The 24872-nt window shown below is 41.2% G+C and overlaps 1 protein-coding gene across 1 annotated transcript in view; it reads right to left on the bottom strand.

Annotated features, from left to right (window-relative positions):
* Positions 1-875: 875 nt before the first annotated feature.
* The window catches only part of pax2b (paired box 2b), a 37133-nt gene continuing 13136 nt past the window's right edge, over positions 876-24872 (bottom strand). Inside the window, 6 exon segments of the mRNA XM_010869252.3 lie at positions 876-3123; positions 3125-3162; positions 3385-3471; positions 5758-5859; positions 15850-15979; positions 18728-18903. Of these exon segments, the coding sequence (XP_010867554.2) occupies positions 3004-3123; positions 3125-3162; positions 3385-3471; positions 5758-5859; positions 15850-15979; positions 18728-18903 (653 nt within the window). The 3' untranslated portion in view covers positions 876-3003.

Below are 24872 nucleotides of genomic sequence, written 5' to 3'. Positions count from 1 at the left end.
CTCTCGTTCTCTTTGTGTAACGTAACACTAATTGAATTCAGCTACATTGGTAAGAAATAATAATTCTGTCTTACGAAGTCATAGTGAGGTTAAACACTTGATGTGTTCAGTGATCCGCATCATGAAGAAAACATTTGGAAGGCATTCTTAGAACTGCAGCCCTCCCTCCACTGTACGTCATGATCCTTATCCCCTTCACAAACTAAATATATTTATATAGATATTTTACTTTTTTGTGTGTGAATTCAGTGTATTTAAAAGAAATGTATACTTTGACTTAATTAAAGGGATATATTCAATAAGTGTTTCCATGTCATCAGTCATCTTAGAAACTGAGATGTTAAAGTACAGACACACAGATTGTAGCTAGTAAACTAGCTTTTATTTTGGAAGGTTCTGGAGACGGTGGGTTTTTAAAATGACACACTGACTGTAATTCTCATGTGCATAAAATACATTTACGTTCGAGGCTGAGTGGATTGCAGTTGTTTAAATGCCCAGAATTTTACAGTACTTGGTTCTCTGTACGCATGGATAGCCTACTCTACCGCACTCCACATGCTAATACTCAAACACATCTAAGATAATGACAGAAGTATGTAGCAGTTTGTTGGCAAGTCCTTAGTGCACTGTAATGCAATGGAAAGGCAATTGTTTAATCCTTGTTAGCATTTTAGCCTCTTGTGTTGGTCTCATCTGAGAGTTTGCAGGAGCCATAACCAGGGTCCGTCTATTTCATCAGTGTCTAGTTATGTAATTCTTTTTTCATCATCCAAGGTATGCGAGATGTGTGTGCATGTGTGGATGTTTGTGTGTTCGTGTGTGTGGGTGTGTGTGTGTATCCGTGGTAGGAAAGTATTATAATGCTTTACTTTGACTTAGAAGATTTCAGACACTTTATTATTGAAATGTACAAGTGAGACTCCAGTGTATGAAAGTGTTAATACCGATGATCAGGATGAAGATATTATTTGACTGTATTTACAGAGTAGAAGCCTGTGTCTTCACATTATACACAAATCATTCTACAAATAAATCAACAGTTTGTAAATAACATAAAATTAAATAAATTCAATCACCTTCCTTTCGGTTTACAGCTAAATATGCATAATAATGATGACCATCTCTGCTCTGCATAGAATTTATACATATACTTTAATTATGGACAAGTTGTCTTTTTCCTATAATACTGCTCTCACAATGCATACGTATGCTGGCTGTAAAAAAAAAAAAAGCAATAACAAGAACTAAGTCTTTGGCAAATGCGATAAAAAATACATTCACTTGACAGTTAAATTAAGGTACTGTATGTTTGATCATGTTTCCCATTCTTCCAGCCAGGTCGGTGGTACTTGTGTAATTTAAGAAAAACTAACCAGATAAGTCACATGATGTCTTAAAGCAAACAAAACAAATAGAAGAGTTGGAACCTTGTGGACAATGCGTAATGTTTAAGGCATTAACTGAAATCTTTGCCCTGCTTTTCTGTTTAAATATTTGCCCTGTTATTTGTTTACACATTATGTGATGGTGGCCTTATCGGAAGGAACATCAAATTGTGACTGTCTCCCAAATGGCACCCTATTCCCCAAATGTTTGTAGTGCACTATCTTTGTTCTATGCATCCAGGTGAAAAGCAGAACACTATAAAGGGAATTGGGTGCCAAGCTATCACCATAAACACTAGACTTTTAATTACTTAATTAGTTTGTCACAAAAAAAACGAGTTTATTGATAAAAAGGTTTGCCATTTCTTAATGCCAAAGACTTGAGTCAACTGAAAATGTTAGCTCGCTAACCTCGGGTTGAGTACGTGTGGATAGCAATCCTGCATGTCAAGGCAGAAACAATCTGGTGAAATTGCAGAATTGTTAATGAATTTCCATGTTGTAAATGAAGTGGTAAAACATAAGCATTTGAAGCCATTAAGCGCCCTTCCAAACCAACAGGTTACAGTTAACTTTATTCTTCGAATGGTACTTAAAAATAATAATATTCTGTAAAACAAGACCAATAGGCATCCAGGTCAATGTCTGCATAATACCGCCCCCAGTGTGTCAAACTTCAAAAATAGTGCAAAATTAAAAACAAATACAAAATAGATTCTGATCATTTCTAGTGTCCTGACAAATAAAAATGACAACAACAAAAGTCAAGCATATTATCTGCAATTCATTAAGATGTCAATAACAATAATAATAAAAAAACAAAATAAAATAAAAATCTTTAAGAATATATTTACTAGGTTTTTCAAATCTTGTAAATTAGAAGACCACAATATGTCACGGTTTCCTTTTTATTTTCAATTCAGTGTTTCTTTTTTCTTTTTCTTTTTTTTTTACATCTGATTGTGTATCACAGAGAACACGTCCTAATAATCTTCTCATGGCATCGTCATCAAAAAGCAATTGATTCATGCTGAACGTTTGGTTGGTTACAAATGACTCTACGTTTGTTTGTAATGGAGGACTTGCAGCAGCCGTGTTGCATTGACGCCAGTGTTTTTAGCATGGATCTCATTGCACTGCCCTTTGAGTAGAAGGTCTAGAGACAGATTCAGAAGAGAGGAGAAACAGGCTGCTACTGTCCTGTACTTTCAGCAAAGGACGGGTTTCTCGGTCGGCGGAGAGATCAGTCAAGTAAAGGAATGTTTTGATCCACCGAGGAAGAAAAAGAAACGGAGGACAATTACAAAAAAGAAAAGAGAGAAATTCCTCATTGTCTTTTTCAAAACTTTTTGTTTTCTTTTTACCTCAGTAAACTCAGTAGTATCATGTATATATAGTCTTTCAAAGTCTCTGGGAGTAATGTACAGTCTTGCAGATCAAAGAATTGGGTGATTTTCACTACTTTGAATGTGTACAAATCGGTTTGTTGTTGCTAGGTTGTTTTTCCGCACGGCATCCCCGACCATCAGTTCTTCGGTTTTGTGTAGTAGTGTGATATACAGGAAATGGAGCTGCCCTCTGGCTGTATTAACGGTATCCCGTCACCCTCATCCGTTCACACCGGGGCAACGTGGACGCTGCCGAAGCCGTAGTTGTAGTCGTGGTGTAGGTGGTGGTTGATTTGGTTTCCATGGTAACTAGTGGCGGTCATAGGCCGTGGCAGCAGTGGGTGGGCCGGAGCCTCTGGAGGCGGCACTATAATAATAAGGGGAACCTGGAAGTTAACAGAAGAAATGGACCGTTGGAAACAAAATCTACTACAAACTGTCTCGTGCCGTCTCCTTGGCAACCGATGCAGTAAAAACCAATTGTTTTACTTTCATTAATTAAAACAGTGTGTTAAGCACAAAAATGAGAAATTGCGGGAATGTGCTACAGTACTTGCATGCCGCAAGACTTTGGTCCACCTGTTTGGGGCCAGACATCCAGTACTCACTTAGTAAGGCCGGGTTGCTGAATCGCCACGCCTCGTTGTAGGTGGTGTATTGTGGATGACTGTATGGGTTGCCGGAAAACTCACTCCCTGTAAAACAAAACAATCAGTGAATCTTTATTTACATAGCACAATTCCGACTTAAAATGTACTTCAATGTGTTTAACAGGAAAGAACATGCAGCAAATCCAGATTTCACATGAAATGACACGAAATGATATTATGGCACTATGTGACAGTGAGGCTGAAAAGGTGTTTTTCAAGATCCTTCTTGAAAGTGTGTCGTGTTTCTACTACTCTCAGATTTTCAGGCTGGCTCTTCCAAATGACAGGGCCATAATGACTGAAAGAGGCTTCACCAAAAGTTTTGGTTCTGACCTTTGGGAGAACTAAAAGGAAAGTGCCAGAAGATGTGAGGGACCTTTAAAAATTTGCGTTTTTAATGTGCCATTCCGTTATTTTTGGAAACTCTTTCAGTTGTGTGCCATTTCCCGTCGTATATAACATATGGGGTAATTTGATAGTCATTTATTTGAAACTAGTCAACCGAGTAATTTATTACCCCCCCCCCCCCCATCTCCTTATTTAAATGATGCTAGACTGAACAATAACAGATCGGTTGCAAAAGACAATTGTGGTCTTTTGGATCACACCCACTACCATAGTATCTGTACTGTAGAGCTTTCATTTCCCACACCATACCCTATTATTTAAATAAACACAGTGATATTTTAATGCGTTTGTTAGCATCCTTTCTGATAGTTGAGATGCATAATAAACTCGGTATATGTGGCCTCCCATTGCAGTGCACCCCCAGGTCTAGCTGGTGCCACAGACTTTCACTGCACATAGGAAGTAACTTAACCCATAACCACCATGGCCGAGAGCAGTGCTGTTGGTCCAACACGTTTCTTTCTTTTTACGAGACAATAAAGACTAGATTTTATATGAAGCTCTATGAGGAATGGCTTTTGGTTTAACAGTGTTTTGGGCCTGTCACTAAATCTTAGCCTGTGTCATAAATAGTGCACTAAATTCCCTTATGTGGTGCACTACTTTTACCATAGGACTCTGGTCAACAGCAGGGCTCTTAATAGGGAATCGGGCGCTATTTGGGACACACACAGAGTACCGTTGGGTTTGGGTGAGTGAGAGGGAACATATATATAACCTATAGCCTATAGGATTAAGAAGAAAATCCACCAGCCCCACCTTAGTAATGGTGACTTGTGACTGATGAAAACAAATGGGTGATAAAAACATACTTGAAAAGACATGGGGAAAAATACATTGTGTTCTTCCACTCCAAAACAAATGGCTAAAATATCACATAAATAATGAAACTTTACATTAAAGTGCCCTTAGTATTTCATAATAATTACTGTAAGAGAACTTATAAAAAAAGGAGATTTTGTATTTTTTAAACAGTATTTTAACAATCACAGAGGTAACAGTTACAATATTTCAAAAAGGGGACTACCAGACATGAAAGCTGTATTTATGCGTAATTCATTAAAAGGCCAGTTGTCTTTATTGCTTGTTATTGTTGCCACTGTATCTGCTATGTGTACAGGAATGGTAAGCACTGCATTGCATCCAGGGGACAAAGCAGCGACCTGATGGATGGACGTGTGGACCTGGTAGAGTGGGGCTGAAGCCTGGAGCCCTTTGAAGCATGCTGTAATCGGTTAATGATTTGATAACACAGCTGTGCACTCGATTGGTTTTCCTTTCCGCATGAGTTCATCAGCTCAAAGAAAAATGGCGGCACATGCTGTCGTGGTTGGGTTGTACGAGCTTGGGGGAGGGTGGGGGGGGGTTGGGGCACCAGAGAGTGACCAGTGAACGTTCAGCAAGCGTGGTAATCGGAATGCATCCCGTCTCGCCGTGGCGTCTGCCTGGTATGGTCTGGCAGTGAGAAGCCTTGGCTCACCGGGCCTTCCTCAGAGAGATAGTGATTTAAATATTTACTGGGCTCCCAGGCCTATGTGTTGTGACCCTGAACTGTTTGCTGTGACCCCGAACTGTAGGTTAAGTAGAGGGGGGAAAGGAGGTGGTCTAGGGGCTGAGGGGGGGATAGGGGAGGACGAGGAGGCGGAAGGGAGGACAGGAAAGGAGGAGAGGAGATAGCTGGCTGTTTGTCGATGGCTCATGAGAATCCCACATACATGCACGCAGAGTGCCGGAAAATGTCCAAATGTGGTCGATTGTGCCAAGTGTCTGTCTGTGTCTGACCAGTTATTGAGTTGGCCTAGACTCTTAGTGCTTAGTGCATAGCTCTAAAGATTATTTATCCGAGTTGTCAAGAATAGGTGAATCTTGTTGAAAAGAACAATGAGTGAACTGAAAATACATTTGCACAAAATGTACACTCACCAGGAACCATTCCAGCCAGTGTTGAGGTTGGGTAGCTGCCCTGACCGGTCGGGGGGACGTGAGGGGGGTACCCCGGTAGAGTGGTGTTGGTCATGTCTCGACCTACGGAGAGGGGGGAGGGAAATAGGGGAGAGGCAAAGGGGAGAGAGAGAGAGAGAGACAGGAAAAAATTGAGAAAACAAACATAAAATAAATATATACCCCTTCCTAGTCAAGTAAAAAAAAAAGAACTCTCCTCTCAGGGGTTATAATACCTCTGCACTTTTAGCGTGTCAAACAACACCCTATTCCCTTCACAGTGAACGACTTCCATCCTGAGCCATAGGGCTGCACTTAGCGGTGAACTACAGCTCAGAGGAGCCAGGGTGCCGTTTGGTACCCGGCCAGTGTAATCACACTGTCTCCCTTGAACAGAACAAAAAGACTCATTGCAATAGTTAGCATGACCTCCACACGGCGCCCTACACACCAGTCACCGGCAGATAGTGCACACAGCATGCCCCGACCTCGGCCTCCCCTGTTGTACTTCAGAGGGAACATTAGGTTAGTTATTGTTTTCATTAAACATACAGTACTGCCGTCTGCACACCCATGATGAGACTTTGGAAGCGCAAAGCCAGTCAACAGAAACCTGCACTGTCAATGCAACATACTGTCAAAACCTTCCCCTGCGCGTCTTTCCCTGCGTCTCTCCACGAATTAACTGAAAGCCCAAAGACAAAGTGCCTGATGGGACAGGCATGGGAGCGCGACACAGCAGTATGTGGGGAGAAAAAGAAAACTCTTCATTACTGCATTCAAACATGTCTGAACATAGCACGCATTGCTGACCTCAAACACACACACTCAACACACGCGCACACTCAACACACGCACCATGACACAGCGCCTGTATCTGAGCCGCAGCTGTAGCTCATACTGTACTGTATTGTCCCACAGTACAGAGCTAACAGCTAGATTCTCTCTGGACCCTACGTGAGTTGATTGTTAATCAACCTTGCTCTGCATTCAGCCTTGTAATTGGACTTGACGGCTGGGTGCCCTATACTGTCCTGCCCCGTCCACCGGGCTGTTTGAGCTACCGACATGTAGCTCCTGACCACTCAGGCCCAAGCAGGGCCAGGCAACTGGTTGGAGCTGGAAGAGAGAATAAGTGTCCCCTGTTAATTTGTTAAGCAGTGTAGGCCACTGAGATCTGGGATTCATACAAGTGAAATTTGCAACCCATTATTCATGATACTCTACCTTAAAACATTATTCCCTATCATGATATCTCTTCATATCCCATTGTTATTCCCCTTAACCTCTAATATAACAGTATACCCTATCGTAACCCATGATACCCCATTCTACCCATTCGTACCCCTTCATGATATTTTTTTACATTCAAGTAATTTAGCAGACTCATTCAGAGCGACATAATATGTTCTTTTATACTTTTTCATACTGATACCCCCTGATACTCCACGGTACCCCATCACACCCAATCATGCCCAGAAACAAGGCTGAATCTAGCACTCCAGAGATACTGAGGTCTCAAATCTCACACCCACAGTAGAGCTAAAACTGAGTAAAATAATCAGTTTCAAAGTATGTAAGTTGAATATATGCTCTCTAGACAAAACATGATCCATTACGCTTTATAGCCTTTGATTTAAATGTTAAATTTAAACCCAGAAAAGCTATGCTCACTTAAATTATATACACAAAACTCCCAAGATATACATTGAAAAGTTAAGCATAATAGAGACATATATTACAAGAGATTGGCAATTTTGGATGTACCTATTGGCAAGCCAAAAGATAGGCCATACCCTCTGTGCCAACGGCCTGTCGCTTTGTGAATTTTTATATTTATTTATAAAGTTCTATTAAAAATGTGAAATGCTACAACTTTTTAAAATTTGAAATGTGTCAAGAGGAGCGTGTATAGCTTTGTAATCAATATCTATTTTATAAAAATACCAACATTCTCAAAATGCCTAAATACTGTGAACACACAAGTATACCTATATTTCACACCTACTGCACTCATTGTCTATAATGCCCTGTCCTAAACTTTCTAACCTCTTTATTAACATATAAAAGCACACAAGATGTTACAAGCAGGTAAATTATATAAATATATAAATGCCCCCCCACCCCAAATATGTAACTCCCTCTCACAATCTGCATACAGTCAAAAGACAAACATTTGATTGAGGCTCAATGTAAACTAAAATGTAGCTGGTTAAATTAGATTCACTGTTATCTAGGTAGGTTTCTGTGGCTTAGATATAAGCTATGGTCCTAATCATTTTGAAACATCAGATGAACCTGCTTGGGTTCATAGCGATACATGAAGTACGTCAGCTACCCAGCAAACCAGCCAGCTAGCATAAACGACACAAAGATAATATCTAGATAATGTTTAGATATCTAAACAATATCTAGATAATATTTAGATAATATCTACAGATAAACAACATTTAGCTGGCTACAGATCAGTAATTGGCAAATTAGATTTCTTTTTCTATGCTTTCTTCTTTATCGTCAGTCTTTGGAAAGTTTTACACTACTTCTCCCGCACTGTAACCACGACTTTTCGTTACCCGAACCAAAGTTGGCCCAGAAGGACCTGTGCGTGAACGTCTTTCTTAAAGGATTTTTTGAAACTTCCTGTCTGTCTGTCTTCATTCAATTCACAACACACAGTCATCACGTTGGCAATAATGTATGCAGGTTGTGATCTTGTATTCTACAAAATCTTTGCTTTAGGATAATATTTTTATCCGCTTTTATACCGGGTGTTAAAAAAAATTACAGAGGACATGACCTCAATGTCCTCAATGGTAGATACCCCACAATACCTAAGGATAACCCAATTTTTGAGCATGATAACCCATGATACCACAGGACACTGTTTCAATAACACATTGCTAATAAAGCATTTGTTTGATTAGTTAGTGTTGTCCTATTTTTTCTTTGCAGTTCAGGGTATATCCACTAATATTTGCGGAAATTGAGTTGTATAATCAGTTTAGGGTCGGTCTAACACTGGACACAGAAATAATGATGTAAGAGTGTTTCAATTACCGGGAAAAGAGTAAAGTCAATTGTGAACTATTGTGGACTAGTTTCTAGTCTTTTACCTACTGAATCTATTTCACATACTGTAGTTGAAAACTGAAAAGTGAAAAGGTTGAAAACTGATTTTTGGAAGGAAGGTATTTGTTTAAATTTAAAATGTGTAACTGAAGCGGCAGTGAGGTCATGGCAGAGCATTTTAATGTAATAAAAATGAGTCCGCTCCAGGCCAGCGCACGTAAGAAGTTATGGAAGTGTGGGAGTAGGTGTGGTGTCCTACAGAGAGGGTGATGTGTGTGTGTGTGTGTGTGTGTGCGTGCACAGGCTGTACAGGGTTAGAGGGGCAGTGAGTGCGAATAAGAGCTCACACACAGAGGAAATACAGACACAGACCACATTGTTTGTGGAACTAAGCAGGGCACAATAGCTGAAGGGTCCTTGGTTTCATTAACGTCTTGAGGGCCCATGTTTCTCAGTCTGTCTCAAGAGCAGCTTCGTCCTCAACGGCACACAATACCCTATTGAGCCCCTCTTAGGCTCTGGTCGAAGGTAGGGCACTGTGAAGGGAATAGTGGTACATTTGGGACTCGAAGATGGATACGTTTCATTTTTTTGCCTACCTCCCAGAGGTATCTGGATAGAGTGCAACTAACTACAGGTTTAAAAGCGAGTTCTCCTGAAAACAATGGACTAGTCACTCCTCAACAGATTGTTGGATGTACTGACTGATTAAATGATTGACTGATAATTCCAAAGAATTTGGGCACTTAATTGAATAATGCACACATATGCATGATAGGTTCAAACCAATGAAAATAACAAAACTTATTGGAGAAAATAGGAGATAAGGAAGATTTTGTCCACAATCTTTTTTTTCAGCATGCATAAAATAATGTAAAGAAAACTTTCCCCTGTTGTAAATAAAAAAAAAAGATAATGTTAACGTAAAATGGTGGGCTGTGAATGATATTTAAAGAACGTAGTTCACACTGGGTTCTAATTCTCAGTGCATCTGTGTAGCATGCGTACAAGACCAGATTATATTTAACAAGAAGCTACAGTTGGTAAATTATTTCTGTGTTGACTATTAATGGCTAGCTGGCCTGCACTGTGTCCCCTTTAAAAGCCTCTTCTCTGTGACTGAGGGGCCGGTGGGGAGAATGGTCTCCACTCTGTCAGTTCTCAGAACTCCATGATAGCCTCATTAGCTACAGTATTTCCTCACCATTGTTGTTTTACAACAGAGATGTGTGGAGAGAATCCTCGTTAATTAAAGGGCTTCTTTATTTTGCCTGTGGGTCTGCTGAAGGCACTAACAGAAAGCCCTCTTAGATTCAACGCCAGCCAGAGAATAAACGCTGTTCATATTTTCTTTAGCTGTCCTCTTTTCATTCTCCCCCTTCACACACGCATGCATGCACACACAACAAATCAATTCAAACATTTAGGCTTGGATTCATTCAAACTGTCCATAGTAATATTTACAGTGTCTTTATTTACAGTACTAATTATTCTTGCTCAGACACTTCTAATAAAAGAAAAAGGTTAATTATACCTGTCATGGGAGTTGCCCTTGATGTAGCTGTAGGATTTCTATACGGTACCCAAGTCTGAATGTTGACTTGACCGGTGGTAGAAAGAGATACTGTGAAAATACTACAATATAATTTTTTTTATAAACCCGCTATTTTCAAGATTTAACAGGAGGTTGCCTGTTGATTCTTTTCTTTGTTTTGAAAATGTCAGATGAATCATAAGTAGTTTGAGGCTGGAATATAAAGGTATATCTTTCTGTTTATTTTAATAGAAAAACTCTCAAAAGCCAATTTACATTTTGTTTGCTGAAGCTTAGTCTTTTAGTGAAGCATGATTAGGCATTATTGAACTAACCTTGCTCTCTTTTTTTATGTTCTATTGCTCTGTAGTTAATGAGACACTAGCTCTACAAGGCCTAGAACAAAACCAGACCTAATACAACCAACCACAAAACCAGAAGTAGCTACTCAAGGAAGCAGGCAGCCAAGTGTTTTCCTGGCTTTGCAATTGCCCTGTGGTCATCTGAATGACAAGGGAACCATACAACACTGACCTACAGGATGTGTTGTGTTCAAGATCACTGAACATAGAGGATGTGTTGCGTTCAAGATCACTGAACATACTGTAGAAACAAACTAATGATATGATGTTGGTTGGATTCTTACTGTTTTGAAGACAGCTTGAGTACACGGCAAAACTAAACCTGCCAAGCCCTGTTTATTGCTGGGCAAGGAGGACAGACAGACAGACACAGGAGTCTCATCACAACTCTCCCAACATTCTCATCGCAACCTAAATAAAATAAACAATTGAGCTGTCAGTCCAGAATGTACAGTATTTGTCCACATTTTTATTTACTTACATCAGCTTGTTTTTCTCAAAACGGCTGACTGACTAAGAAACGTCCCTAGTTGACCTTCGTTTTTATTTGGCACCGCAACAAAGTCATTTATCTACAGAATTACTCTTTTTCATAGGAATGAGGATTATTAAATATAGCATGACAGGGACAACCTTCATGTATCGCTACAACAACAACCACATCAGAAACATCTCCATCTTTGACCTCCATTTTCTCCCATATGCAGAATGAAGCAATTTATCACCAGCAAACAAAAATCTCTGCTCCCTAATTAATTACAACTAAGTAAAGAATGTTTGGAGAGCCAAATTGGTTTAATTCCCACAACGCAGCGGCATGATTTGTGAAAGTCATCCATTATCAAATGTGTGCTCAAAGGTTGGTTTGCAATGTCTGAAGACGAAACAAGCATTAACCTCCGAGCCTGGGCCCCGTTGTCTGGCCAATGAAAGGACACCATAGAGGAGCACTTTGTCATTAGGCCACATAGACATCAGGGACGTGTCCCTAGCTTGAGTCCAGTAAGCAGGAACCAACAACCAGCCAGGGGAGGAAAGATAATGGGCATTGGTCTGATGGCATCTTCCTTCATGGAGCCTGCTTCGTCTGGGCCGCTGGCCCCACTGCCTAACGAATATGGCGGACTTTAACTGGAAATGGTGTGTGAGCTGGATCTTGAGTTTTTCTTTTTCTACCATGCCAGCAGCAGCACGCGCTGCAACTGGACACAATGCACCCAGCCTTCCCCCTACAGTGTTCTATCCACATATTAGCCACCTGTTAAAGACAAGTGAGTCCCTAAAAGCACCTGTTACGAGGAGAGAGATGTTACAGGGGAAGGAGTGAAGGTGTCATTGACACAAAGCAAAGCACCCTCCCATTAGCAGGTCCAGCAGGGATTCTGGGTAAAGAGTATATTTTTTGCTTCTCAAATGCCATTCCCTAAATAATAGGGCACTATGTTTTTCCAGAGCCCTGCGGGTGAACCTCCAAATGTAACACTGCTTTTTTGGACACAGGAAATCTCAGTACGCAGCCAGACGGACGCTTGACCTGTTCTAGTCTGGCGTTTTGGGACACCGGACCTCTCAGTATGCAGTCAGACGGACGTTTGGCCTGTTTTAGTCTGGCGTTTTGGGACACAGGACATCTCAGTACGCAGCCAGATAGACGCTTGGCTTGTTCTAGTCTCTCGCATGTGCAGAACTCCTGTTGAAAAGCCCAGGGGGCCAGCCTCCAGGGGCCTCAGGAGCCCCATCAATTTACCAATACTGGGTTCATAGGAAGCACACAAAGGTAAAAACTGCTCGACAATCAGATGTCTTCTCTAATCTCCTCCTCTGCTTATTTTTTTCAAAATGCACCAGAAGTTCCAATTGGACCGTCCTCCTCCTATTCACAATTTTTTTTCAACCCCATAAAACACTTTCTTATTTGAATGTGAAGCAGTTTAAATGAGCAGTAATAGGATGTGGTTGGTATGGAAGCCGTCCCTCTAAGGAAAATGAATCAAAGAAATAGGCCCTAACTTCCCATATCAGCAATTGAAATTACCACACAATGCATGATTGTCCCATCCACATATTCAGGGAGCCCTTTGGGTGGCTGTTTTTTATTGGGGTAATAGGGGCTATGTAGCATGTCATATGGCATTAATATAGAGGAGAGGGGGAGAAAAAACAGTTTTAATCGAAGTGGGGCTTCTAGCCTCTGCATGAATTCCGATGATGTGCACAATGCCCTAAATCCCTTTCTTATTTGAGCTGCCTCTTTTGCAGGTACTGAGAACCCTCTAAGAGGATAAGAAGCAGAGGACACAATAGATTTCTATCTTTCTCAAGATCCTTTCAGTCCAGTGTCTGTCTTAAATGGCACCCTCTAGCCTGTGTAGTGCACTACTTTAGACCGGCGACCAATAGGTCAAATGTAGTGTGCATAGGGAAAAGGGTGACATTTTGTACACACACACTGATAATTCCTCCAATCTCTTTAAACTGGCAATGAGCACTTCATGAATCATTCATTTTTAATACATTATGCAAATTTTTCAGGGACATAAAATCAACAAGATCAATAACTGCAGTCATTTTAATTGGTGTTAGAAAACATTTTAAGGATGAACGTAATCTCCTCACTTCTTTTCCCAGCTCAGTAAAGGCACAATTAATTTGAAATTGGATCTCAGCCTAAATGCTGAAGATAATTTGGTAGTTTTTCTTTTCTTTTTTTTTTCTTTTTTTACTGTTGCTTGGCTTGGATTTCTCTAGCTGGGCTCGGCTTATCTGTTGAAACGTAGACTGTAATACCAAGTCATTATCGAGAAGCTAAAACCTCAAACACCTAAATAAAAACAAATTAGAAGTATTAGTAGTTACAGAAAGCAAGGGAAAACCAAGTGCCACAAGTTTGGAAATCACAATAAACTGAGAGTCATTGCTTCCGCATTCTTCTATGAGGACGACCATTGGAATTTCATTAGTAAATAAATGTATTATAACGTATAACTTTATTTTCTATCTTCGGGTATATTTACATTCTGAAGTAGGAAAATGTAAAGAAAAGTATAATAATGTATCTCTCTGTGGATATTAGCGTCGATATGAAAAAAAAAAAGTCAAAGCAACATAGGACACCAGTCTGTGGGCCTCCCTTGTCTAAAACACCCACCCAGGTGCAAACAAAGACGGCTGCCTAACCCAGGCCTATCCTTACCAGGGCCTTCATACCACCAGCCGAGCACAAAGGACAAACACACACCTATTTTCTCACGAGGCCTGACTTACAGGGGAAATCTACCTCCCACCCACATATTAATGAGAAAAGGGCCCTTTTCTTTCTCATGAGGCTGATGCTGGAGCTCTCATTTGAGATGGGGCCCTGCTACTCACTCTGTGCCTGCTGCAATTTTCAATCTCTCTGTCCTCCCCCACACAGAAGCTCATTGCCTTTGATAACTTGGTGCATAATTATATACATTTTTATAAAAGCTCTGTATATTAATCTCACGGAGTGACAGTAATGGTAAACTTTCATGTAAACTTAACCTTCTTCTTGGTAATAGCCGTGGCAACAAATATTTAAATTAGCAAAGTAGTCATTAACTCTGACAGCAGAGAGGTGGAGAGAAAGATGAAGGGGGAGAGAAAGGAGGATAAGCAGATGAAGGGAGAGAAATTACAGAGAAAGAGAGTGAGAAATAGATGGGGGAGAGAGAGGGGGAGAGCATGTCCACAATACTATGACATTAAATTGCCATGGTGTGTTTACAAAAGCAGCAAATATCTCATATAGTTGAAGATACCACACAGTTCAAGGCTGTTTCTTCACTTTTTTGCAACCACACCCCCCCCCCCCATGCCCCTCCAAAGTCACCAATCACCACAAGGACAAACCAGAAACCATTCACTCTGCTGCCAAGTGTGGCAACGGCTGGTAAAGATCTTGCCAGTTCAGCTCCTCCGTATACAATCATGGCAGTGGTGTGCTGACATCAAAGGTCTTTGTTGAACTATAGTGACAAAACCACGAATTCCTCACTCGCCCCAAACACTGCACAGCCTCCCCCCAACCACTTCCGGTAGAGATTTCAAAAATGACATTCTGCTCTCAATATAATACACTACTTGTGACCAGAACCCCCTTGGGATTTGTTTGATAGTAGTGTACTATATAGGGGATAGTGTGTCATTTCAGACATGTGTATCACGTGCTAACTCAGTACAATGAGATGAATGATGGCTACTGTTTCTGCAACAGCTTCAGTCTCGCTGTGAAGCGTTGTACCACCTTTTCAGCTCAGAGTGTGTGTCAAAACCAAACTGCATCGATTGGAGAGAAAAAATCTGCACACTTATTTTCATTTTTTGGGTGTTGGAGTATTCATTTTTATTTTTTATAGTCATTATTACGTCATTTAAATAAATAAACAACATGTCATTGCACTGCACAACATGTTGTTTTGTTTCATTACAGAGTTGGCTGTTCGGAACAGAACCATGAACAAAAGCCTGTCTCAATTGATACCCTATTATCTATATAGTGCACTACTTTTCACTAGAGCCCTATGGGTCCTGGTCAAAAGTAGTGTACTTGAATAGAGATAAGGTGCCATTTAAGACATGAGCCTCTAATCCCCTTAGCTGAAGCTGTGGCTTGTCCTGGCTGGACACAGTGATGGCAGATAGACAGACAGACAGGCAGACAGACAGACATGCTGGCAGACAAACGGACAGACAGACATGCAGACAGACAGACAGACAGGCGTACTGTGCTAGGGCAGTAATGAATAAAGAATCTTGCCATGTTATCGCTGATCCAGGATAATGTTATAGTAATAATTGTGATATTAACAGAAAAGTAATGATTGTTAATCATCGCTAAACTCTAAAACACTAGGTACATATACAGCGCAACCTTTTTACCATGGTAACATATAACTTTAACATTTGATACAAACTGCAACACATACCACTCAGCAAACGCTTTTCTCCGAAGCAATTTGCTAATATTTTAATATTTGTCCCTAGCAGGACAATGTCCCCACGGCAGTGATGTTGCCAGGGCTGTACCCTATCGACAGAGCTCCAGTGACAACAGGCCCAGGACCGGCGTTTGGCTCAGTGTCTTACCTACAGAGTAGCTCTGTGCCACGGAAACACTGGAGCCCAGGTCCTGGTTACCGCTGGAGGACAGACTGGGCTTCACCTCTCCATCCAGGCCAGAGTTCATGGAGGGCAGGGTGTGGGAGTACTCGTTAGCCTGCAAAAAGACACATCCATCATTACACAACCGTAGAAATGACACAGGGGGCACACTCACTTGTCGTCGCCAGGTGGTTCGTTTAACCGAGATTTGGGCCATGAGGCCTGTGCCAGGGATATGCCTCAACAGAATCGTAGATAAAGAAATGTTGGTTGCGGGTGAAAATGCTTGGTCTATGCGTTCTTTTTTTTGGTCCTCACATCTGTGTGTGTGCGTCTGTGTTTGGGTAGCGGTTGGTGTTTTGGACGGGTGCGTGCGTTCACTATTTTCTATCTGCAGCGGTAAGGGTGGCAGTTCAAGCATATCATGAATGTATTTTGGTATTGTCTGTGAGGAAGTTGGATTCTGAGCGGAGTGAAAAGCCGAGACGTCATCTGGCCCTTTGTGCTTGACTGCAGTCAGAGTCCTGATCAGCCAAGGGAGAAGGCAGCTCGGCTTTGTTACCGCGCCTCCGTCCCAATCGGCACCCTGTTCCCATATGAAGTACACCTCTTTTGACCGGAGCCCAAGTAGGGCACTCCATAGCAAATAGGGTGCTATTTGGGCTGCACACAGACACGCCATGTGACCCTGGTTCAGACAGGACACTATTCACCTTTTGAGTTTTTACATTTCAAATGCAAAAAAGCCTCACCATCAGCCCTTAAAATGTCATTGGTGCTCTTCATGATCGGTGAATAGAAATATGTAGTCACATGCTGAAGCGTATTCTGTTGAATGTTACCATACAAATGAATATCAAATTGAATGTAATAATATTTTCTCCTTCCTAGGTTATCATAGAGAATAAAATAACCTAATTTCATATCTAGCTTTGTGGATATTCTCGGATACAATATATTACTGTAAGGACACTTTGTGTACCCACTGAACACGTTTCCTTGGTACGGCGCTGGTTTAAGTCCGTCATGGCAGATGTTAGTGTGTGTTTTATAATGAGATCAGACTTCCGGAGACTGTGTGCTGACAATGTTTGTCCAAAGCCCAGTGTGTGTCTGAGTGGCTCGCTGGGCCAGGGTCCCAAAGGGATCGCCTGGTAGCCTGTGACCCCACTCTTGTCTGCCTCTATCCCAGATAAACTCTAATTGTGTGCTACAACTGTTCACTCGCACAATGTCGGATGTTTTCCTCTATTCTTGAAGGCTTCAGACGCCGAACAGACGTTTTATCATGCAGATAAAGGATGGGGTAGAGGTGGGGGAGTGGGGGGGGGGGGGCGGGGGGGGGCGAAAAGAAAAGATAGATTTGAAAGGGATGACCAAATGGCTAGCAGAAGTGTGGGAGGGGTGAAGCTATTGAGTTTTGCATCTCCAGAATGGGGTTTTAATGGCCTTCTAACCAGCACCCAGACACCACCTAATAGGGACACTTTTACCAATGAGGAAAAAGGGGGAAAAACGAGGGATTCATGAGAGGAGAAAATCCTCTGATTAATATTACTTTAAATTAAAACTGATTTTTCTGGACTGTTTCTTTCATATCCCTGTTTTTTCTACTGGCCTCTATATTTTTCCTCTACGCGTTCTCTCCCTTCTTCGTCTTTAATACTCTCTGTGACGCTCCTTGTGATTGCAAGTCATTTCCAATTCGTTTTGGTATTGATCTTCCAGTAGAAATCAGTTTGGTAATTAGCTCCAAATTAGGCTCTCTTCTGGAGGTGAGTCCTGTCGTACTGATTTATCACCTACGTAATTCGCTGCGATCGCAGAGAAATTAAAATGAACTCAATTAGGCTCATTGCTTTAGCTTGCTTTATGGGTTCCCCTTTAAAGACTGGGGGTTTGATACGGTGGGAGAAATGAATAGTCTCTTGTTGTTTAAAAGTCTAATGGAAGTAAATAAAGGTTATCCATTGTAGTAAGCCTAAGAGAGTTATTAACAGGAAGAAATGTAGTGTGCAAAAATAGGGTTTGGTTGGGGTGGTGGTGTCAGAAGGGGACTTCATTTGTTAAATAAGGATGGATGGGTAGTGGGTGCTTGTGGTGTTGACATCAAAAGGCATGAGTGGTGAATTTATAGACTTGTGTTTCTCAAAAATAAAATAAAAGAATAATACATTTATGTCTTCCTGCTATTTCTTTTTAAAATAATTTTCACGGTTAATCTGCCTGCAGAAGAGGCTTCATTATAAATGTTTTGAAGCATTACATATTAGAAAATAACGACATGCAAAATAAAATAATACAATGCATTTTGAATCAAATAACACAACAGCAAAAATAGAGTAAAATCTAGATATTGATTCATTTCATGTTGCCTTTCTGTTATTCTCAATTATAGAGGATCCAAAGAATGGGATGTTGTTGTTTTTTCATCCCCAGATCAATACTGCGTGGGAGTTCTCCCTGAGATCCCTACAGCATTTTACATGTTGTTTTCTCATACACTGGAATTACTGTTTAACCAGACTATACTTCTGTGGGCATTTCTTTTAAGAGCTGCATTTCTTCGAATAAACTTCGGGGCCCACTTGGCGAAAGGTAAATAAAATAGCAGAATCTCTCAACAACAACACATATTCTGGGAAGTCTACTTTGAACTAAGCATTATATATATATATTATAAGCATTATATATGTACAAATGTATCTATGTGTGTTATAAATAACCAAAAATCAACAGTGACATGGTTGTAAAGGTTGTGATAATGACCTTGGATGGAATGTGCTGAACAGGTTTAATAACATGGGTGTGTTTGGCAGTATTAATCATAACAAACCATCCCCCAAAAAATTATGTTACTAACCTGTTCTGGTTTGATGTGCTCCGAGGTCGGGAAGACGTCAGGGTACGAGGGACGTTCAAAGACCCGGTCCAAAGCTTCCAGCTGCTGCTGTGTGAAAGCATCGGCTCGCAGGTGCTTCCGTAAACTGTCCACACTACCCTGAGAATCAGTGTTTGGGCCAGACCCATCTGAACCATCTACAAGAAGAGAGAGCAACAATACTAGATTCTAATCGGGAAGCCCCTGCAAGATAGGAAGCTGGCTTTCACTTTAAGCTACTCGCTCCGTCACCCCCGTGGTCCTGTGTTTCAGTCATCACTGTGTGTAGCTTTGGATAGGAGTACTCAGTGCTTGAGCCGGGCCGGTTCAAAAGAATAAGTCCAGCGCCTTCTTGTGGAACATTGACTAAAATATATGGTGACCACTGGCTGCCAAAGATAACCACGACAACGCTTTCAGTCCACTCCAAACACTGGGTAGGCTACTGATGTTCAATCAATAGAGTGCACATTCAGTCGGGACAGATTTTTAAAGGGATCGCATTAACGCTGCTTGTGGTAAGCCGCTGAGAACAGTGCTGCCTCACAGACAGGCACAGGCCAACGGACAGACAGGCAGGCCTACAGACAGACAGGCACAGGCCAACAGACAGACAGGCCAAGTAGAGGAATGTACTCCGGACCTGCACATTATCGGCAACCATCACGTTATGGAAGCCCCTGTGGGAATTCATGGATTACTATCAAGGCAAACAGGTACTAGTTGTAGGGGTGATATTTTAATGAAAGCCACGGTTACTACAGTGGGTTTTTCATGACATTTTTCATTACAGGCGATAGGTTTCCCTTCTTTCTCTCGTCTTTTTTGTCTGTCACGCCGCCCCCACCCACCCATCGACTCCTTGGAAATCAAGGAACTGTGATTTAAAAGCGCAATTTCCCTTTTGAACAATTTAATACCGTTTTCGTTTTTTAGTAGAGTGGCGGAGTAGCAGTGTTTCATTTGGGTAGCTAACACCGCTGTGACCACACACAGACGTGGCAGAGAGAGAGAGAGGAGAGAGAGAGAGAGAGCTGCTGAATGAATAAAACGATACAGTCCAGTTCAATCATCTCCCATTCCCAAGATGCCGTTCTCCAAACAGAGGCGTAAAGAACGGTAAAGCGTAGCCGCTCCTTCTTCCTCCCCCCTGACTCATGGCCTGATTACCCAGCTGTACGGAGAGGGACGTCTTGGCTTTTTCCTTCGTTGTTTCCCTGCGACGTTTTAAAGCCCCCTTTTTATAGACCTCCAGACCCCCCACCGTCTCCTGCATCCCCCCCCACCCAGGATGCAGAGATTCTGGCCACTGCCTACCAACCTTCAGTCTCCTCTTCCGTGGATCTGGAGAGAGGGTTCCAGCTCCCTTACAAATCTGTCATTCTAAATTTGCGGCAGATTATGTTCCCTGGTCGATCCTGGCGGGAGCGGCAGTGATATATGATATGCAAGGGGAGCCCCTATTGATTGCCTGCCTGATCTTGTGGCAAGAGAGAGCTGAAATGAACTTGAAATGAACATCATGCCTCAACTCATTGTGCGTATAATACTCTACTTAATCCCACATTTTTCTCTGCCACGGAATTCAATTGATCAATCATGTCTCTCCTGATGGTACCATTTGGGGAGGGTTATTGCCATTCCATTCTGCCGCTTGACCTTTCTTCACTGGGATGAGGTCAGGAGATGAACCCGCACTCCCATGAAGAGCAAAACGTATCAAGAGAGTTATATAAAACAGACTGCGGGAGAGAGAGAGAGGGTACGTGTGTTTTTCTGAGAGTGTGCAAGGGACTCTGTGTGTGTGTGTGTGTGTGTGTGTGTGTGTGCGTGCCCGTGTGTGACACTGTATAGTTGTACAGATGCATATATCCCAAAGTGAAACAAAAATTGAGTAAGTACTAATACCATGATGCTTTATCGTCACACATATGATTCCGGTTTGATCTGTTTTAAACCGATTGTTATGTGAACAGAGGTTTCAGAGCATTAACTAAGAGTTAGGGTTAGGGTTAGAGTATGATCTGAAATTCTACTTCAAATACTGTTTACTGTGCTCAGCAGTCTCCTTCAGAATTTGACTTCACAGAAATCTAACCACATATTTGATCGGGAATAATAACTGGACAGCTCCTCTGGGGGCCTTAGTCTGTTATGGAACCACTGAACGGTTGTCGCTTTATCAACCTCAATTGTTCTCTGTGGTCCTCGAAAGCAAATAGACTCATTAATTACTTTCCATCAGCCAGGCCTGAATTATAACGTGATCAATACCAGCACATTTGTCATTCACCACGGTGAAATACGCTTCCCACGCACAAGACAAACCATCCCCGGGTCAACTGACAACACATGCTCTCTAGGTCCCACTCAAATTAAGGGATACAGTGCCATTCAAGCATTTAAGACACCACTTCACCATGAAGTTCAGTGCATTTGCAATATTACTACCTATTCTTTTGACACTTTCAGAATGACTTGTATTATGATGAAGTCCCGACAACCCTGGATACCGATGCTCACTGTTATGCCTTGTGCTTTGGAAATACACATCCCTGCCAAGCTACCAAAACGTGACTTAGCTATGCAAAGAGAAGTAGAATAGAAAGGTGGAATGTAAGTAGAAGTTGAATCTACAGTAACATACTAGAATGCTTTCTACATCTAGGTTCTCACCCCTCTCTGGGGTTGAGACCTTTTCGGTTCCATCATGACATTTAGAGCTAATTCAACCATCCAATTACATTTCCTAAAGGTACATCGTAAATCTATCGGATGCATTCCTAATGTGTTGCTGCTAATGTTCCCACTGCATAACATAGCCACCCAGAAACCAGATATAACACAGATACCACATTATATTGATACTGTGGTAAGCCACCATACAAAATCTCAGTATAATGCTTTAGTATAAACAAAAACATTTGCTAGGTATTTTTTTTTCTTTGGGGCCTGGTGCGTCGTTATCATGTTAGCTGTGTTTTTTCGTTCTTGGTGCGTCGTTATCATGTTAGCTGTGTTTTTTCGTTCTTGGTGCGTCATTATCATGTTAGCTGTGTTTTTTCGTTCTTGGTGCGTCATTATAATGTTAGCTGTGTTTGTTTGTTCTTGGTGCGTCATTATCATGTTAGCTGTGTTTTTTCGTTCTTGGTGCGTCATTATCATGTTAGCTGGGTTTTTTATTTCTTGGTGCGTCATTATCATGTTAGCTGTGTTTTTTCGTTCTTGGTGCGTCATTATCATGTTAGCTGTGTTTTTTATTTCTTGGTGCGTCATTATAATGTTAGCTGTGTTTGTTTGTTCTTGGTGCGTCATTATAATGTTAGCTGTGTTTTTATTTCTTGGTGGGTCATTATCATGTTAGCTGTGATTATCAGTTAAACACTGCCACAGCTAGTGCTCCTAGTCCTTATCCACAATGTTTTTGTTGATTTTTCTACGCCCTTCTCCCCTGTGATAGTGGGTTAGTACATTATATCATTTTATAGCAGTAGCTGCCATCTTTTCCCCATGTCTTTGTTTCTGTCTCTTCATCCTTCCCAGTCACTCCCCAGTAAAACAAAAAAGCAACATCCAAATGCCGTCCAGGGTACCCAGAGTGACACAAGATTCAGGGACACATCATACTGACTCATTTTCTTTGCCTGATTCAGTGGTTGTATATTATATTGTTTTATGTCATAGTAGTAGCTATAGTTAGCCTGTTTCTATGTCTATATTACATTATGTTTAGTCATTATAGTAGCTATAGTTAGCCTGTTTCTACATCTATATTATATTGTGTTTAGTCATTATAGTAGCTATAGTTAGCCTGTTTCTACATCTATATTACATTATGTTTAGTCATTATAGTAGCTATAGTTAGCCTGTATCTACATCTATATTACATTATGTTTAGTCATTATAGTAGCTATAGTTAGCCTGTATCTACATCTATATTATATTGTGTTTAGTCATTATAGTAGCTATAGTTAGCCTGTTTCTACATCTATATTATATTGTGTTTAGTCATTATAGTAGCTATAGTTAGTCTGTTTGTACGTCTATATTATATTGTGTTTAGTCATTATAGTAGCTATAGTTAGCCTGTTTCTACATCTATATTATATTGTGTTTAGTCATTATAGTTGCTGTAGTAGCTTTGTTTCTACATCTATATTGCATTGTGTTTAGTCTTTATCGTAGCTGTAGTAGCTCTGTTTCTGCATCTACAGCTCCGGAAAAAATTAGGAAATCACTGCACCTTTTTCTCAAAAAGGAAGGTTTTGAGTGAGGAACAGAAGGGTAAAAATTGAGAGACCACTGCAAATCGAATGCTTCTGTTCCTCACTCAAAACTTTTCTTTTCTACTTTTTTGGAAAGGAAAGAAAAAGGTGTAGTGGTCTCTTAATTTTTCTGCTGTATATTACATTGTGTTCTTTCATAATAGTAGCTGTAGTCAATATGTTTTTACATCTATATTACATTGTGTTATTCCATAATATTACCTGTAGTAGCTCTGTTTCTACATCTATATTACACAGTGTTTAGTCTTTATATTAGCTGTAGTTGCTCTGTTTCTGCATCTATATTACATTGTGCTATTTCATTATAGTAGCTGTAGTCGCTCTGTTTCTAGGTCTATATTCCATTGTGTTTAGTCATTATATTATCTATAATTAATCTGTTTCTTCATCTATATTACATTGTGTTATTATATAATAGTAGCTTTAGTGGCTCTGTTTCTACTTCTATTCAACCATGTTTTTTGTCATAGTAACTATAGTTGCTTTTTTCTGTCTGACTGCCTATCCAGTGATGGTGTCTGTGTTATTGATCAGTGAGTATCAGACCAGGTCGACAGACAGGCCGATGAGGAAGACAGACAGACCAGGCAGACAGACAGACAAGCAGGCAGACAGACAGGGTGTGAGTGTATTCATGTTGACATGGCTGGGTATTAACACTCCAGTAACGAGGGAACAGACCATCACATCACATCACTGGCTGTATAAACCAGACTCCTCTCCATGGGCCTGCCACCCCCAGGTCGTGACCCATAGCAGGGGGTTGAGCCGACATTATTCTGTCTCTGCCTGAAGTCAGAGACGGAGCCCGTCTGACTGACTACACTCACCACTACCTGCCAAACACATCAGAATTCAAACACTAGAAATGCTGGCTTTGAATGGGAAGCTGATGTCCTCCGGCTCTGACAGTTAATATACAATAGGCGTGAACGATCGGCCAAAGCGATGGTGTCAAAATATACGCTTGTGAATTGTACAATATCTGATTCATGGTGGAATTCAACTCGTGTTCATGGCCTGTGTTTAACCCGAGGTGGAGGCTTGGGAGGTGGGAAGGCACCGTTGGGTCATAAAAGCCCTTCTGGTCTGAATGGGCTTCTTGTCATTTTTGATTCCTTGTTTTTCCACAACCAAAGTGTACATCCTGCCGAGTGATTCCTCCTCCCAGACGCATGCTTACCGTTCTGTTTTTTCTTTCCAACTAGATTCACTTCCCACCCTGAATTAAATCCAATTAACACTTGTTTCAAATTTAATTGGCAGGGTTGACGCACATCAATGTTCAGTTGAACAGTTTGGTTAATATAATGTAAACCAAATCAAACTGAGCCTGCATGCTCTGCACAGCCTCCCTGTGACCGGGTTTCCACACAGTCCTGAGTTGAGACAGCTAACAAAGACCTGGTCTCAGCACCTCCATGTCGTTTGAATAGCACCGATACAGTTTACTGTTGTTTCAGTCATTAACAGGGGATGTTATCCTGAAAGACGCTCCTGAAACGGAGCAGCACTGCCATACATATTGGCGGTTAGAACTGCTGCAGAGGCTGCATATGGGACTGGGTCAGAAGTGCTCAATAAAGGGGAAGCGGTGGCATTTGGAGTGTTAACCCTCTCTTAACCCGACAGATGGGACAGTACAGATGTGTACAGTATCCATGATCAAGTGCCTCATTATTTGGTCCGCTGGCTGCCTTGGAAAGACACGCTGTAATGATCTTCTCACCATGAAATATAAATTTTTTGGTATATCTGACATTATACTGTACAAGGGTTTCGGACAAAGAAAAACAAATGTATTAGTTGAGAGTAAGAATACCCACTTAATGACATTTGCA

This window comes from Esox lucius, chromosome 6 (assembly GCF_011004845.1).
Source record: "Esox lucius isolate fEsoLuc1 chromosome 6, fEsoLuc1.pri, whole genome shotgun sequence".
NCBI classification, from domain to species: Eukaryota; Metazoa; Chordata; class Actinopteri; order Esociformes; family Esocidae; genus Esox; species Esox lucius.
Note: the sequence above shows the minus strand (reverse complement) of the source record. Positions and strands in the feature narration are given on the sequence as shown.